General features: G+C 46.6%; 1 protein-coding gene across 3 annotated transcripts in view; it reads right to left on the bottom strand.

Annotated features, from left to right (window-relative positions):
* The window catches only part of SEMA6B (semaphorin 6B), a 241,785-nt gene that overhangs the window by 47,137 nt on the left and 179,893 nt on the right, over positions 1 to 14,755 (bottom strand). For all 3 annotated transcript variants that reach the window (XM_033954396.1, XM_033954398.1, XM_033954397.1), the window contains 4 exons: positions 13,654 to 13,714; positions 12,951 to 13,013; positions 5,360 to 5,461; positions 535 to 625 (listed from right to left, as the gene is read on the bottom strand). In XM_033954396.1, coding sequence (XP_033810287.1) covers positions 535 to 625; positions 5,360 to 5,461; positions 12,951 to 13,013; positions 13,654 to 13,714 — 317 coding nt within the window. The remainder of the gene's footprint in view (positions 1 to 534; positions 626 to 5,359; positions 5,462 to 12,950; positions 13,014 to 13,653; positions 13,715 to 14,755) is intronic.

Below are 14,755 nucleotides of genomic sequence, written 5' to 3'. Positions count from 1 at the left end.
GGGAGCGTCTCCACCAACATGTGGCAGGAGCCTATGAGAGGCTGGACCTTTGGGTAATTTAACCCTCTGAGGATCGGGTATATCCTGAATTAAGGAAGTTTGGTTTGCTGCCCTGGATTGGTAGCATAAAAAATAGCTACTCCTTGGGTTTTGGCCAGGTACTAGTGACCTGGATTGGTCACCGTGAGAACAGGTTACTGGGCTTGATGGACCATTGGTCTGACCCAGTAAGGCAATTTTTAGGTTCTTATAGATTTAAATGCTGTGATTGGCATTGGAATGCAAGGCTGAGCATGGCATTTAAATACCAGGGTAAGCTCTTTGTAGAAAGGACTTACCGTAAACTGCCTCAAGTTAAAATTGGAAAGGTAGTCTAGAATTTGGGACCCAAAAGCTTCAGCAATCAGACAGAGAAGGCTAGTTGAACAAAAATGGCCTTGCCCAAGGCTTATCTGTTCACTCCTTGATCTACATCAAAGAACAGACAGCAACCCAAGAATCTTTTCTCACTTCAGGGGTTACAAGCCTCTTTACCTGCAAACAGGGCCACGTTGGCATGTTTAGGATCGTAAGGGCATCGGGCCATACCACTGATACTCTCCCCAACAGACTCCAGAGTGTCCATCTGCAATGAGACATAAAACACACAGAGTATGAAAGGAACACACATACACACAGCATGAGAGGAATGGGGTGAAAAGAGGGAGAGAAACACATACACACAGAGCATGAGAGGGCAGGAGGAGATTTAAATCAGACAGACAGCCAGACACATATATGAGAGGACAGGGATAGACACACACATACACACAAGAGAGGACCGGAAGAAAAAGATACACAGACAAGAAGAGCATGAGAGGACAGGAGGTGAGAGACCACCAAGCAGACAGATTCCAGAAACAAAGCAGAATTGTTGAGAGAGAAGGAGAGTAAAAAAGGAAAGGAGATTGGACAGAGAGGCTGAGGTAAAGAGGGTTACCAGACATCCAAATTTACCCAGACGTTCTCTTTATAGAGGACTGTCCGGGTGTCTGGATGGCTTCCTAAAATTTGAGCTGTCTATCTGTGGTTTCCTCTCCCGTCCCCCATCTACCTCCTCTGCTAAATTATATCTTCACTCTATGGACCTATTCAAAGAACTATATGAATGATATAACTGAGTTCACAAAAACTTGCTCAGAATAATGGAGGGGAAAACTGGGGCGAACCCCAGAAAAAACCACCTCAAAGCCCAATCATCGCGTGGAGAGTAAACAAAACAGACAATCTGCGCTATATGCGCTTTTTTCTATGTGAGACAGCAGTCCTATTTTGAATCTTTTCACACCCATCGCATGAGCGTTTTTTCCATCTATTCCTGTTGGTTCCCTGAGGCAAAGCCCCCTGGTACCTCCCTTGTCATAGAGAACTAAAGCAGAAATGTCGAGCCCTGGAGCGCAAATGGAAAAAATCTAACTCCCCTACAGACAAACAATCCTGGAGAGCCAACATTAAGCACTATAATTCTACATTAAAAAAAGCAAGAAAGAACTTCTATGGCGAGAAAATCTCCAGATCCAATAACCAGAATAGTACACTTTTCAAAATCTGGCACTCTCTAACCTCCAAAAAAGACTCCACCTCTTTCCCCTCCTCTCCCTCAGCCGATGTTCTGGCAAATTTCTTCAATGATAAGGTCACTACCTTACGTTGCTCCTTCCCACCTGCAGTCTCCTACAACTCCCTGGTGCTCACTGACCCCAACCCTACTCTACCGGCCTCCAGCGCTATCCCAGCCGACAGACTCTGGGCTGCCTTCGACCAAGTATCCGATTCCATCATCCTCAAACTCTGTCTCAAAATGAAATCCTGCAATTGTTCTTTAGACCCTTTCCCCTCCTACCTCTACGAGGAAATACCCGCTCAAGCCATCTCTTCCATTACCAAACTCCTAAACTCCGCTCTACATTCGGGCCTTTTCTCCCCAGAAATGGGCCATATCGCCTTAACCCCCCTATTGAAAAAACCCGACCTCGACCTTTCCACTCCATCCAGCTATCGCCCAATAGCAAATATCCCTCTCCTAACCAAGCTGCTCGAGTCCATCATATCGACTCAACTCTCATCCTACCTAGAGAAATTCTCCATCCTCTTACCCTACCAATATGGCTTCCGTCCCAATTTCAGCACCGAATCTCTACTGACCTCCCTAATTTCCAAGGTCCAACAACTTCACTCCCGCAACAAGTTCGCTGTCCTCTTGCAATTTGACCTCTCTGCCGCTTTTGACGTTGTTCATCACGACATTCTTCTTTACCAACTTTCCAAGATTGGCATCACCTCCACTGTCCTTGAATGGTTCTCAAAATTCCTTCGTTCCCGCTCCTACATTGTCAACATGAATGGTACCTCTTCCTCCCCCTGGACACCAATCTGTGGAGTCCCGCAAGGTTCACCTCTTTCTCCTATCCTCTTCAACATTTATATGTCCTCCCTAAAACTCCTCCATCTATCCCCTCTTGAAACAATTTACACCTATGCTGATGACATCCTTGTCCTTCTCGAGACCGACTCGAACCTCACTGATCTCCCATTGAACATATCCTCCTGTATCTCAAACCTCCAATCTTGGGCCCACACCGTCCAAATGAAATTGAATGAATCCAAGACAAAACTACTTTGGCTTGGCCCAAAATTAGCTCAACTACCCCCCTCAATCCCACTGCCTTCCGGCTCCTCTCTGCAGCTCGAATTCTCCAGCAAGGTCCTGGGCGTCATCATTGATTCTACTCTGTCCTTCAACGACCACCTCAACTCTCTGGTAAAAAAATGCTATTTCAGCCTTCACATGCTGAGGTCAGTAAGATTCTGTTTCCATCAAAAACATTTTGCCGTTCTCGTCCAATCCATCATCCTCTCCAGACTGGACTATTGCAATTCCATCTTCATATGCCTAACGAAGAAAAACCTCCACAGACTCCAGCGGATCCAAAATGCCGCGGCCAAGCTTATCTTTGCTAAAAGTAAATTCGATCACGTCTCTCCACTCCTTTCCAAGCTTCACTGGCTTCCGATAACTTCCAGAGTCCACTTCAAATGCATCAGCCTAACCTTCAAGATCCTTCACGGCATCCTTCCTCCATTAATTCCACTTTCCTGGAATTCCTCGAATCTTAGTACCTCCAGACCTACCCAAAAATCGAAACTATCCTTCCCCTCACTAAAAGGCATCTCCCACCCAGGAAAACTGGGGACTTCCCTCCTCTTCAGATTTACCGAGCTCTGGAATAACCTCACTTCCCCCCTTCGGAACCTGAGTGCTCTCCAACCCTTCCGCAAACATCTGAAAACCTGGCTTTTCTCTAAAATCTAACTTCTCCCTCCTCTCTGACATCCTAGCTCTCTAACATTCTTCTTCCCTCCGATCTTCATCTAACCCTTTCCCTGGAGTTCCTTTCTTATTACAATCCCTGTAAACCGTGCCGAGCTCCATGACCATGGAGATGGTGCGGTATAAAAACCTAAGGTTTAGTTTAGTTTAGTTTAGTCCTATTTTGAATCTTTTCACACCCATCGCATGAACATTTTTTCCATCTATTCCTGTTGGTTCCCTGAGGCAGGATCGAAACGTGCACGTCGGAACCCGCAAGCTGCAAGTTAAGTTTGCTAAGTTCTTTTTAAAGCTTGTTTTGACGTATGCCCAGTAAACAATTTGTTCAACTCCAGTGTTTTTTCAACAACAAAAAAGTGTATGAGATGATATAACGTTTTCTTTACTCTCCATGCGATGATTGGGCTGTGAGGTGGTTTTTTCTGGGGTTCGCCCCACTTTTCCCCTCCATGATTCTGAGCAAGTTTTTGTGAACTCAGTTATATCATTCATATAGTTCTTTGAATAGGTTCATAGAGTGATTTTTCTCATTACAATATATGCACCTTATCACTCTTGTTATACTAGTTATAACTCGTCCCCTCTTTATATTTGACTGAAATTATATCTTCAGGCTGGCCAGCAGCATCAGTGAGATGAATCTGCTGCCGTCAGCCTGCCCCGTAAGCCTTCATTCCTGTTCCTGTAAGGTAGGACAGCTGCAGAATGAAGGCTTCCGAGACAGGCTGATGGCAGCAGGCTCACCTCATTGATGCTGCTGGCTGACCTGAAGATTTAATTTTAGTGGAGAAGGTAGGTGGGGAACAGGGGAAAGCCCCTCAGTTCCAGGGTGGGTAGGGGCTGGAGAGAGAGAGAGAGAGAGAGAGAGAGCACATGCCACAGGATACGCAGGAGGGAGGGTTGATTGAAGCAGCCTGCTCTTGCTGATGGTGCCCACAGAGAATGATTAATTGTGAAAAGGAAAGAAGGGAAAGAGGTACCAAATTGCAGGGTGTTTGTGAGAGGGTTGGCTGAAGCACCTGTGGGAGTGGGGTATATGTATGTGTGTGGGGGAGACAGTGAAAGAAGCACCCAAAGAAGGGGGCGTTGGAGGGAGGGGGAGAGAAGCACCTGCGGGGAAGGGGGGTTGGAGGGAGAGAGAGAGAGAAGCACTAAAAGGGTACAGAGGATGGGGAAGAGGACTAAGGGGTGAAAGGTGGGAGATGGGGTGGGGCTGGGCTAAGACTATGAGAGGCTGGAGTGAGGTGGGGTGGTCATATATTCTCTTTTTTGACTGCATAGATAGTTATAGGAAGAGCTGATGAGTCAGGAGCACTAGGCAAATTACTGCTCAAAGTATCTCTGATTTGTCTCTTGGTTGTTTTTTTGTGGCTTTTCCCTTAAATTTATCATTGCAGCATAGCAGGAGGGCAGGTATGAGACTGATGGGCCAACTTCCCTTTCTAAGGCTACTGCAGGAAGTTGGGAGAGAGGGGGAAGGGGAGGTTTTACTAGAATCAAAAAAACAGTCTCCCCCTTTCTCCATCTCTACCCCACCCAGCGGACAGTAGTGGATGGTAAAAACTGAGGCCACAAGGGATCAGCATGGGCATATAAAGGAGGGCTAGCACATGCTCAGAGGGAGGCTGTAAATGCCTTCCTTTGAGCTCTGGGAGAGCAAAGCAAATCCGCTTTCAGGGCATGTCGGATGACGTCACCAAGGGTGGCTAACTCATCCTGCTGTCCCGGAGAACCTCCGTTACAGGTAAGTAACTTCACTAAGAGTGAAGAAGACAGCACTCTCCCACCAGTTTGTGCCACATCCTCCTTGTTTGCTTTGCTCTTCCATAAGGACAGGTAGACAGCTGAACAGTTCAGACTACAGCAGAGGTTTCATTTTGAAGAGTCATTGGTTCAATCACATTGGAAAATGGGGAAGAGATAGACAGATGCACAGTCCTAGGAATGACATAACTGCAAACCAAGTCATAGCGCCCTGCAGGTACTCACGCTGTAGTTGGCACAGATGGGGTTGAAGGCGTTGGTGCCGCACACAAACAGCGTGTGGTCATTTCTCGCCAGCAGCACCTTCACGAAGTTCCTGCATTCATCCTGAGAAAGAAGCACAGCATGAGAGTGATCTCTTCAAGTGACAAGAGCCACCGGTGTGAAGGACAGACAAGAGTAGAAAATAAGCAGCCTCTTTCCACTCTGGGGCTGATGTAATATGATGTACTATCTTTAGGCATGGAGGACTACTTCCGATTTTCCCGAGCTAAACTTGCTCCCAGTGCAGTAAAACCACTATACTAAAGGGCCGTATGGTCCATGCATGCAGACCATTGAACTGGAAAGTGCTTCCAAAGTGTGAAAAACCCCTGCTAAACCCAGAGATGATGTAGAGATCCTACCATGGAGCCGCAGGATCATTTGTGGTGAAATGCAACATTTCACCTTAGAGGACTTGTGGCCCAAGTGGACCTGGAAGCTACCTGATGCCTAAAACCACCTGGTCTGGGGAAGTGCCCAGCAGTGTCCTTGCTTTCCACCACCATCTTGGAAAATGATGGTGCATGATCCCTGGTGATGTATGCTGATGCAGCACTAGGCGGTCAGTCTGCCACATAAGGCAATGTTTCCCAATAAAAAAGGTAATCCCTTATGTGGCAGACTGACCCCTAGTGGTGTGTCCTGATACAATGCTAGGGGTCAGATACCTCCATTTTCAAAAAACGTGATGGGAAGAAAAGAATACAGATAAGAAATACTGGTCCAGGAGGAGTCCGGAGAATGAAGGCTTTCTGGTTGAGGCCATCCCTGTGCAAAGTGCCTGGTCCAGGAGTGTCCTGGACAAAATAGTCCCTGGGAGCTCTAGGGCTAGGGGTCTGAGATGTGGGGTCCGCTGGGCCACCAAGGTGGTGATAGGGGTCAGTGGACATGGAGGTTTTTTTTAAAAAAAAAATAGGTCCCTTCCCGACAGTATGTAAGATAGTCGCCACTTACACACTGACCAGAAAATAGACATTTTTTATGAAAATGTGGCAGATTAGTATGCTGTACAAAAAAAAAATGTTTTCAGTGCATGCATTAAAAAGCTGATTGTTGAAGCATTGTTCTAACACATGGCTTACTGCATTGCCCCCCTCTGCTGTTTCACCAGCTTGGTCAAGAGAGACCTGCCCTTAACAAACTGTTCCACATCACTCTTAGCATGATCAGCATTATAATAATGAGAAAAAAAAAAGATTCAGAACTACACCCTGGTCAGAAGGGACAGGGACCTGTAAACCTGCATTGTTCTAAAGCACAAAGGGTGCAGAAGTGCCCCCTGGTGGAAAAGAATGCACACAACGTTCTTGGACTGAGCCCACATGTGTACCGTATGGTGCATTGTGTCCCAGATATTGGAAATATACAAACTCCACACAGCCCAGTGGCGGCGCCTGCTAATACTCCTACGGTATTCCTATGAGAAGCACTTGATTTCGGCACAAAAGCTAAGCTCCTGAAGACGGGTATATCACCTGAAACTGGGCACAGTTGAGCTGGACAACTAGGCTGCATTTAGCGCCATGGTTGGAATTGAAAAGGGCCGATTGGAAGAACGCTGCAAACATCCACGGAACTAACCGGAGCTAAGCACTGGGAAACTCGCCGTTTTGAGCGGTAATTCAGATTAGATGATAGCATTCCAACACTGTTTGTGAATACACACGCTTGTAACGTTCACTGCATTAGGATTACACTATATGATTTCATTTACACTTATGTACGCCTATGATGGTACACAGTGGGGCTTGAGAAATAGCCCGGCACAAACGTTTTAAGCCTGGAACCCTGGTTCGCAAGTGCCCCGTTAGCTTTGACTTTTGCACTGAGGGTACTTACACTAAAAATTTAGTTATTATTGTATGTAGTTGTGTTCTGCTATCAACTTCTTTGAATTATTACTTTGGGATTTTTGATATCTGTACTATTGTTGGCATTCCCTATTGGGTTTTTGCAATTTATGTGAAACACCCTATTTTTCTGCATATTGTACTATAAAGTAGAGAATGACATGGTGACAGAATTCATCACTGTTCCCGTCCCTGCGGATAACTGCGGGAGACCATCCCATGTTATTCTTTAGTATCTATCTCAACCTCAGTCCTTCTACACCAGGGATGGGCAAATCGGGTTTTCAGGATTTCCCCAATGAATATGCATTGAAAGCAGTGCATGCAAATAGATCTCATGCATATTCATTGGGGAAATCCTGAAAACCCGATTGGATTCCGGCTCTCGAGAACCGGAGTTGCCCATGTCTGTTCTACACCATCATTCTTCAATGAAAGGCTTGAGGGTCAGTGGTTGTACCCATTCATACTCTGATTCTTCCCTCGCTCCTTAAAAAATGACATAGGGATAGTTTCCCATGTTTATCCGTTGGGAAGGGAATGGTGCAGACATGAAAACTGCCAATCAAGTGGAGAAGGCTTCATCTAAGGCAAGGCAGATATTGGGTTGTATCAATAGAAGTTTCGTCAGCCGAAAGCCTGAAGTCATAATGCCGTTGTACAGGGCCATGGTGAGACTTCATCTGGAGTACTGTGTGCAATTCTGGAGGCCACATTACAGTAAAGATGTGCGCAGAATTGAATTGGTTCAGCGGACGGCCACCAGGATGATCTCGGGGCTCAAGGGTCTCTCGTACGAAGAGAGACTGAACAAATTGCAGCTCTACACTCTCGAGGAACGTAGGGAGAGGGGAGACATGATCGAAACATTTAAGTACCTAACGGAACGTGTCGAAGTGGAAGATGATATTTTCTTTCTCAAGGGACCCTCGGCCACAAGAGGGCACCCGCTCAAACTCAGGGGCGGAAAATTTCATGGCGACACCAGAAAGTATTTCTTCACAGAGAGAGTGGTTGATCATTGGAACAAGCTTCCAGTGCAGGTGATCGAGGCAGACAGCGTGCCAGACTTTAAGAATAAATGGGATACCCATATGGGATTCCTACGAGGGTCAAGATAAGGAAATTGGGTCATTAGGGCATAGATAGGGGGTGGGTAAGCAGAGTGGGCAGACTTGATGGTCTGTAGCCCTTTTCTGCCGTCATCTTCTATGTTTCATATCATTCTCTACTATAAAGTGTTATGGGGAAGGATGTCTATTGCTGCCCAGGGTTAAGGTGTTTGATACAGCACTGCTACATCCTATTTTTCAGCATATTGCATAAATTATAATCCCATCATGGTTTGTTTTAGGGCAACATGTTAGCATCTGGGGCCCTCCTGAGTAACATTTAGTCTGAGATGCAGGCAGTGTCAGGCGTATGTTTGTGTGGCTGTTTCCTGATTTCTGTCTTTCTTTTCATGTTATCTTATCTGCAATAGCAGGGTTCAGAACTCCACTGCGTAGGCTAGGATTGCCAAGAATTCTGGGTTTTGATCCACCGGGGCACCTTATCTTTCCCAGCCTGGGGACCTGAATTGTGCAGCCACTGCTGGCATGAGCTGAACATTAATAGAATCCGGAAATTAGATTCCTCGCAGATTATGAGATGTGTCTGTTCTGATCAACAGACCAGAAATAATTAATTACAAAACCGATTACAAAGGCATCTAATAAATTGTATTTGACAAAAATGATTTTGGGGGGTGGGGGGGGGGGGGGGAGAGCTTCAGAGTCAGAGTCAAAGCAAGCGACACAGGGCCAGAGTCCATCCAGTAGAACTGGTCACAAAAGAGAATGTAAAAAATCTCTCGTCACTGCAACTCTTTTGACTTGTGGTCAACAAAAAGACAGACACACTCCAGGCAGTGTCCAAACAACAAAAGCAAGGTGGAACGATGGTCATCTTGCTTTTGTTATTCTGGCTCTCCTGAGACTTGTGGAACCCAGTGTTTTTTCTTTTTGGCTCGTACAGTGTCCTGCACAGAGCAAATCCTGGGCCTAACAGACTTTAGTGTGACTCTTAGTACACTCAAAGGTTCTGTCCCACTGTTGGTGCAACAGGGAGGGTGTTAAATCCAGATGCTGGTGTGCAGGAGCTGTAAATCCTGACCTTATGTGTAAGGGGGTGCAGAATCCTGGGTCCAGCACATTGGGGTTAAAATCCTACTGCAGCGAGATTACAAGGCCCATGTAATATGCAGTACATTAGAGCTGTGCACTGAAGCTTGGTACCCCGTTTCCTAATGCACATGTAAAAATGTTTACATCCACTGCAGTAAACAAATTATAAGCAAAAAAATATGCACACAAAGCGTGTGTGCAAACATGGACAAGCACGCTGGTCGACACGGAAGTGGCATAAACATTTTCCCCTGGATTCTATAAAGGGCAAAATGGCGAACCAAATTTGGGCATGATCCTCAAATGTGCATGCAGCTAAATTAAGTAACTATACAGGTCCTGGACCTGGTGGGCCCCCGCGTGAGCGGACTGCTGGCATGATGGACCTCTGGTCTGACCCAGCAGAGGCACTTCTTATGTTCTTAAGCCAATTAACATCAATAATTGGGAGATAATCAATTATTGATATGAATTGGCACCAATCTGTATTTGCATGCACATTTTTCTACATTTTATTAGTGGTGAAGTAAAAGAGGGGCAGGGGAACCACCATCTTGGTGGGGGCGCTGGTACTTCTCCTCTCCACCCCTCTACTCCTTCTCATCCCTCCTTCACCGCACGCACGCTTTCACTTACCCCCCTATACCTCTAGCTCTTCGCTGGCACGAGCAGTAGCACAGCTCCTCCTCCAGCCTGCCTGTCCCCAAAAAAAAAAAGCAGCCCCTGCTCCCCTGGTTCAGCTGATTGAGTCAGGGGACTCCCCAATCAGCTGAGCCAGCTAGACTCCCCGAAGCTGCCGACTGACAGCTTCAGGGAGTTCTGCTGATTCAGCTGATCAGGGATTCATCTGTCATCATGTAAGCCGTTAGGGAGAGCTAAGGCTGCTCAATTCCAGCTCCCCTATTCCCCCTCCCGCCAAGCTCCCCCCTTCCACAAAGCCTGATAGTCTAGTGGTCTGGGCCAGAACCCCCACCTGGCTGTAAGGCCGACCCTTCTCCAATGATCCCCCCCACCTACCTTTAATAGAAGAAAAGGCAGAAGGGAATGCCCACTCCCTTCTGCCTCAGAGCCCCCTACCTGGCCGTATAGCTGACACCCCCGTACCCCTCCCTCCTATCTTAAATTGAAGGCTGGCAGAAGCGTTGCCCACTCTGGCCTTTTCAAAATGGTGGTCTTCCCCTTTCCTGGTGCATCATGGGATGCATTGGGAGGGGTCTAAGGCCCTGACTAGCTCAGGCGCCAAAGGCCCCTCCCCTGGCCCCCCTCCCTTATTTGGTGATGCTCCTCATCCCCCTTCTATTTATTTTCGTCTCCCTTCAAAAGAATACATAAAGAAAATAAATTGTGGGTAATTCATGTTGGCACAAGAAAAACTGGCACAAAACCCTCATTAACGCCTGCTCAGACTAGGTGCTTAATCTCCAGTGTCAGAAAACTAGGTGCCAAGCCTTCAGGTCAGGTGTGCACCTGTCTGCATCTGAGTTTACTAGCTAATACTTTCATTATTACTGGATTTAAATGAGCTGTGCACAGTGCTTTGTATACATTTTGATCTGTACTAAACTGCTTGTGCATAGGGTGTCCATCATATGTCTATATTTATTAAACTTAATAGACTACCTTTCAGTGTAATCAATCAAAGTGGTTCACAAACAACAAAATGGTAAGGAAAAAAGGAACGCTGAAAACTGTGTACAGACCTACACTAAGCTGGGAGCTAAATTTCCCACATTTTATTACATCAATGTAGGTGTTTATATTGTGGAGTCTCTCCTGCTGTGTTAGGTTTACTAAAGTTTTGAGGTAGAGAATGACACGGGGACAAATTTTCCCCCATCCCCACGGGAACTCAATTTCCCTGTCCTGTCCTCATGAGTTTTGTCACTGTCCCATTCCTGCAAGCTCTGCCTCAACTGCACAAGCCTTGAACACTTGTGATTTTAAAGTGTTTGAAGCCTGTGCAGATGAGGATGGAGCTTGCAGGAATGAGGCAGGGACTGGAAAAGAATGCGCAGGGACGGGATGGGAAAATGAGTTTCCACGGGGATGGTGGAGAAATTTGCCCCCGCATCATTCTCTATTTTGAGGTTTCACTGTAGAGTGAAATATAGCAGTTAGGCCCTGCCCAGTGTATCCCAGGATGCACTACACTGGCCGAGGTGCCTCCATTTTGAAGATGGTGCTCAGAGAAGCAGGAATGAATGGGCATCATTTTTGTCTATAAGATATGGGGGTGGGGGAGAGGTCTGGCTTCCATTAGACTACTAGGCCATGACTGGGGGGCTGTGTTGAGTCTAGCCTAGCCTAGTCCAGTCCAGTGAGGGGGAATGGGCAATGGACCACAGGGCACTTTTTGATTGGAGGAAGGGAGGGGGATGGGACACTAGACCACCAAAGCAAATTTGACTGGAGCGAGGGAACTACTAGACCTTCAGGCATATTTATTTTATATTGAGCATTGGCCTCTGAAAGTAGAGTATAACCCAGTCAGTGTTCACAATGTAGGGGGGAATTCACAAAAGGGCACTAAGTAAGTTAGTGCGTGATAATTGATCAAGATGCCCAGAGGAATATAATGGTTATTTTTAGTGGTTAGCGTGTGCTAAGGTGCTTAGTGCATTTTTTATGAATTCCTCCTATTGTGTGTTTAAGGGGATGTAGATGCTGCTTCAGTTATGCCCTCTGCTAGATAGAGTACAATTCCCAGGGCTTAGATAATGCCCACTTCACTCCCATTGGAGAGGCTGTGACTGCAGCAGAGGCTGACAGAATATACTGAGTATCAGGGACATAGTAAAGGGGGAGAGCAGGGGGACAGACCGCCCTGGGTGCCGTCTTGGTGAGGGTGATGGCACCTCGCCTTCTCCTCCACGCCATGCTCGCACTCTCCCTTCTCCCCCACCTCTTTAAATCTTAGCCAGCGTGAGCAACCTTTCCAGCCTGCAACTCGTGCCGGCCTGGCTCCCCTCTGAAATCACTTCTGGGTTGTGCGGCCAGGAATTGCTGAAGATTTAAAAGAGGTATGGGAGGGGGGGAGAAAAGGGAGGGCACAAGTGTGGCATGGGAAGCAGGGAAGGAGTGGGGGAGGAGTGCAGGAGCAGGGCACCTCCTACCCTCGCTGCGCCACTGCTGAGTATTGCTGTCCACCTCACTCTCTCAGAGAGGCCACAAATGACTCAGAGGCTGAGAGACTACACTGAGTTTCGCTACCCATCTCACTCCCTCAGAGAAGGCATGGCTGTGGCAGAGGCTGAAAGACTACACTGGTATCATTGCCCACCTCTCTCCCTCGAGGAGACCACGACTATGGCAGAGGCTGAGAATCTAGACTGAGTATTGCTATCTGCTTCACTCCATCGAGGTCATGTCTGCAACTACGGCTGAAGAGACTACACTGCACATTGCTGCCTACCTCACTAGCTCAGAGAGGACACCACTGCAGCTGAAGAGATTACATAGAGCACTGCTGCCCGCCGCACTCCTTTGGGGAGGTCATGACTGCGACAGAGGCTGGAGAAGCAGGAAGCTTGCACTCACCTCATGCTTTCCTTTCATCCGGCAAACGTTGATGTCCTGATAGTTCGACTTCCAGCTCAGCCTCTGTATGTTACAAAATCAAAATCATAAAATTAAATCATGGATATAGCAAGATATTTAATATAGCAAGATATTTAATGAAAGAAAAGTTGGAGTGAAATCAGAGAATTTCAGGGAGCAGGAACATTTCCTGTTGCTGTGAATTATCTGTGAGCTCCAGGGCCTTGATTCATCCACAGACACCATCCCTGGTGGTGGTCAGGCTGGCTTTTATGAACCCCTTGTTGGGAGTGAAAGAGAAGGATGGAAGAACCTGCCTTTTCTCCCTCCCCCACAAATTTTGCTTTGCTACTCATTACAAACAGGGGCATATCAGCTGGAATTTAGATGTTTTTCTCTTTAAACATTTCCAGTTGTGATTCTGTGCCCAGTCCACATCCTGTGATCCCAAATGACTGCATTAGATCCCCCTTTTAAATATCACATGTGCTATATCTGCTGAATGGGCCTGCCATGGGATTTTCAAAGTAAATCTTCAGGGGGCATTTTCCCTTTGCAAATTGGCTTGCAGGATGCCAAGTTCCAAACCTGCCCTCTAGTATCAGTATTGGAAAGGGGGAGGGGGAAGGGCAACAGCAGCAGCAGCAATGCATGGGATGTGCTTTTTCACTGGACTTCTCTCCCTCCCCTTACACACACTTACCTGGCTGTAGTGCAGGTCGCCAGATGGAGAGGAGTTCAGGTCCACCCGGTATAGCCTGTCCCTACGAGGAAGCACAGAGAGGATGAGCAGGGACTTTATTAACAGAACAAGTAAAGGGAACTTTGGCCTTGGCACTCTTAGTTTTTCTTTTGTTTCTATTTTAAATACCCTCCTGTTTTTATGAATGGTGGTGCGTCAAGAATTGGGAGAAACCTAAACAGAATAAAGAGCCCACGCTAGGCAAAGGACAAAGGCTCCAGTCCAGGGAAATGGCCCAGAGTACTTTGAGAGTGCTTTTGACTCCTAACTCCTCTCATCTTGGGTTCTGCATCCGCCAACCCTATATGTCATGTCTGCCTGTCCAAGTTAGATTATAAGCTCTTACCAGCAGGGACCGTCTATAAATGTCATAATGTACAGCTCTGCGTACACTTTTCAGCGCTATATAAGGTCACTAAGGTCCTCCCAAGGAGTATCCCTAACCATACCCTCTCTGAAGGCATCACTCAATGTGATACCTGCCAGAAAGCCTTCTCCAGAGTAGCCCCCATACTCTGGAAGTCATTCCCTGAAAGGCTTCCCTTAACACAAGACTATCTCTACTTCAGGAAGCAGGTGAAAGCTTGACTCTTCAACCTGACCTTTAATGGAAGAAGTAACTAACTTGCTAGTCATACACACAAGGAGTGACAATTGGCTACACATACTACAGCAGGACATGTTTATCCACTCCTACCCTAAATGAGATAAATTTTCAAGCACTATTCTGCACTCATGTGCAACTTTTTTCAAATTAGTCCCTTATTTTCTAACCTCTGTTACACTCTCTCTTCTATCTACGAGGAGGGTGAATAAAAAATTAAAGGCAATTGTTAAATTACATGATAACCGGAACAGAGCTAGCGAAATGCAACATATATTATACTCATACATTTACTGTTGAATAGTTCATCCACACACAGTGCAGCGCTTGGTCTTTAGTCGTGTGGCAGCCACGAGATCAGAAACATGGACATTCCATTACAAGATTGCACCATTGAAGAATAAAGTGCAGTAGTGCACTTTCTTTGGGCAGAGGGAGTGAAACCAGTGGAAATTCACT

This window comes from Geotrypetes seraphini, chromosome 8 (assembly GCF_902459505.1).
Source record: "Geotrypetes seraphini chromosome 8, aGeoSer1.1, whole genome shotgun sequence".
In the NCBI taxonomy this organism is placed as follows: Eukaryota; Metazoa; Chordata; class Amphibia; order Gymnophiona; family Dermophiidae; genus Geotrypetes; species Geotrypetes seraphini.
This window is presented reverse-complemented; position numbering and strand designations above follow the sequence as displayed.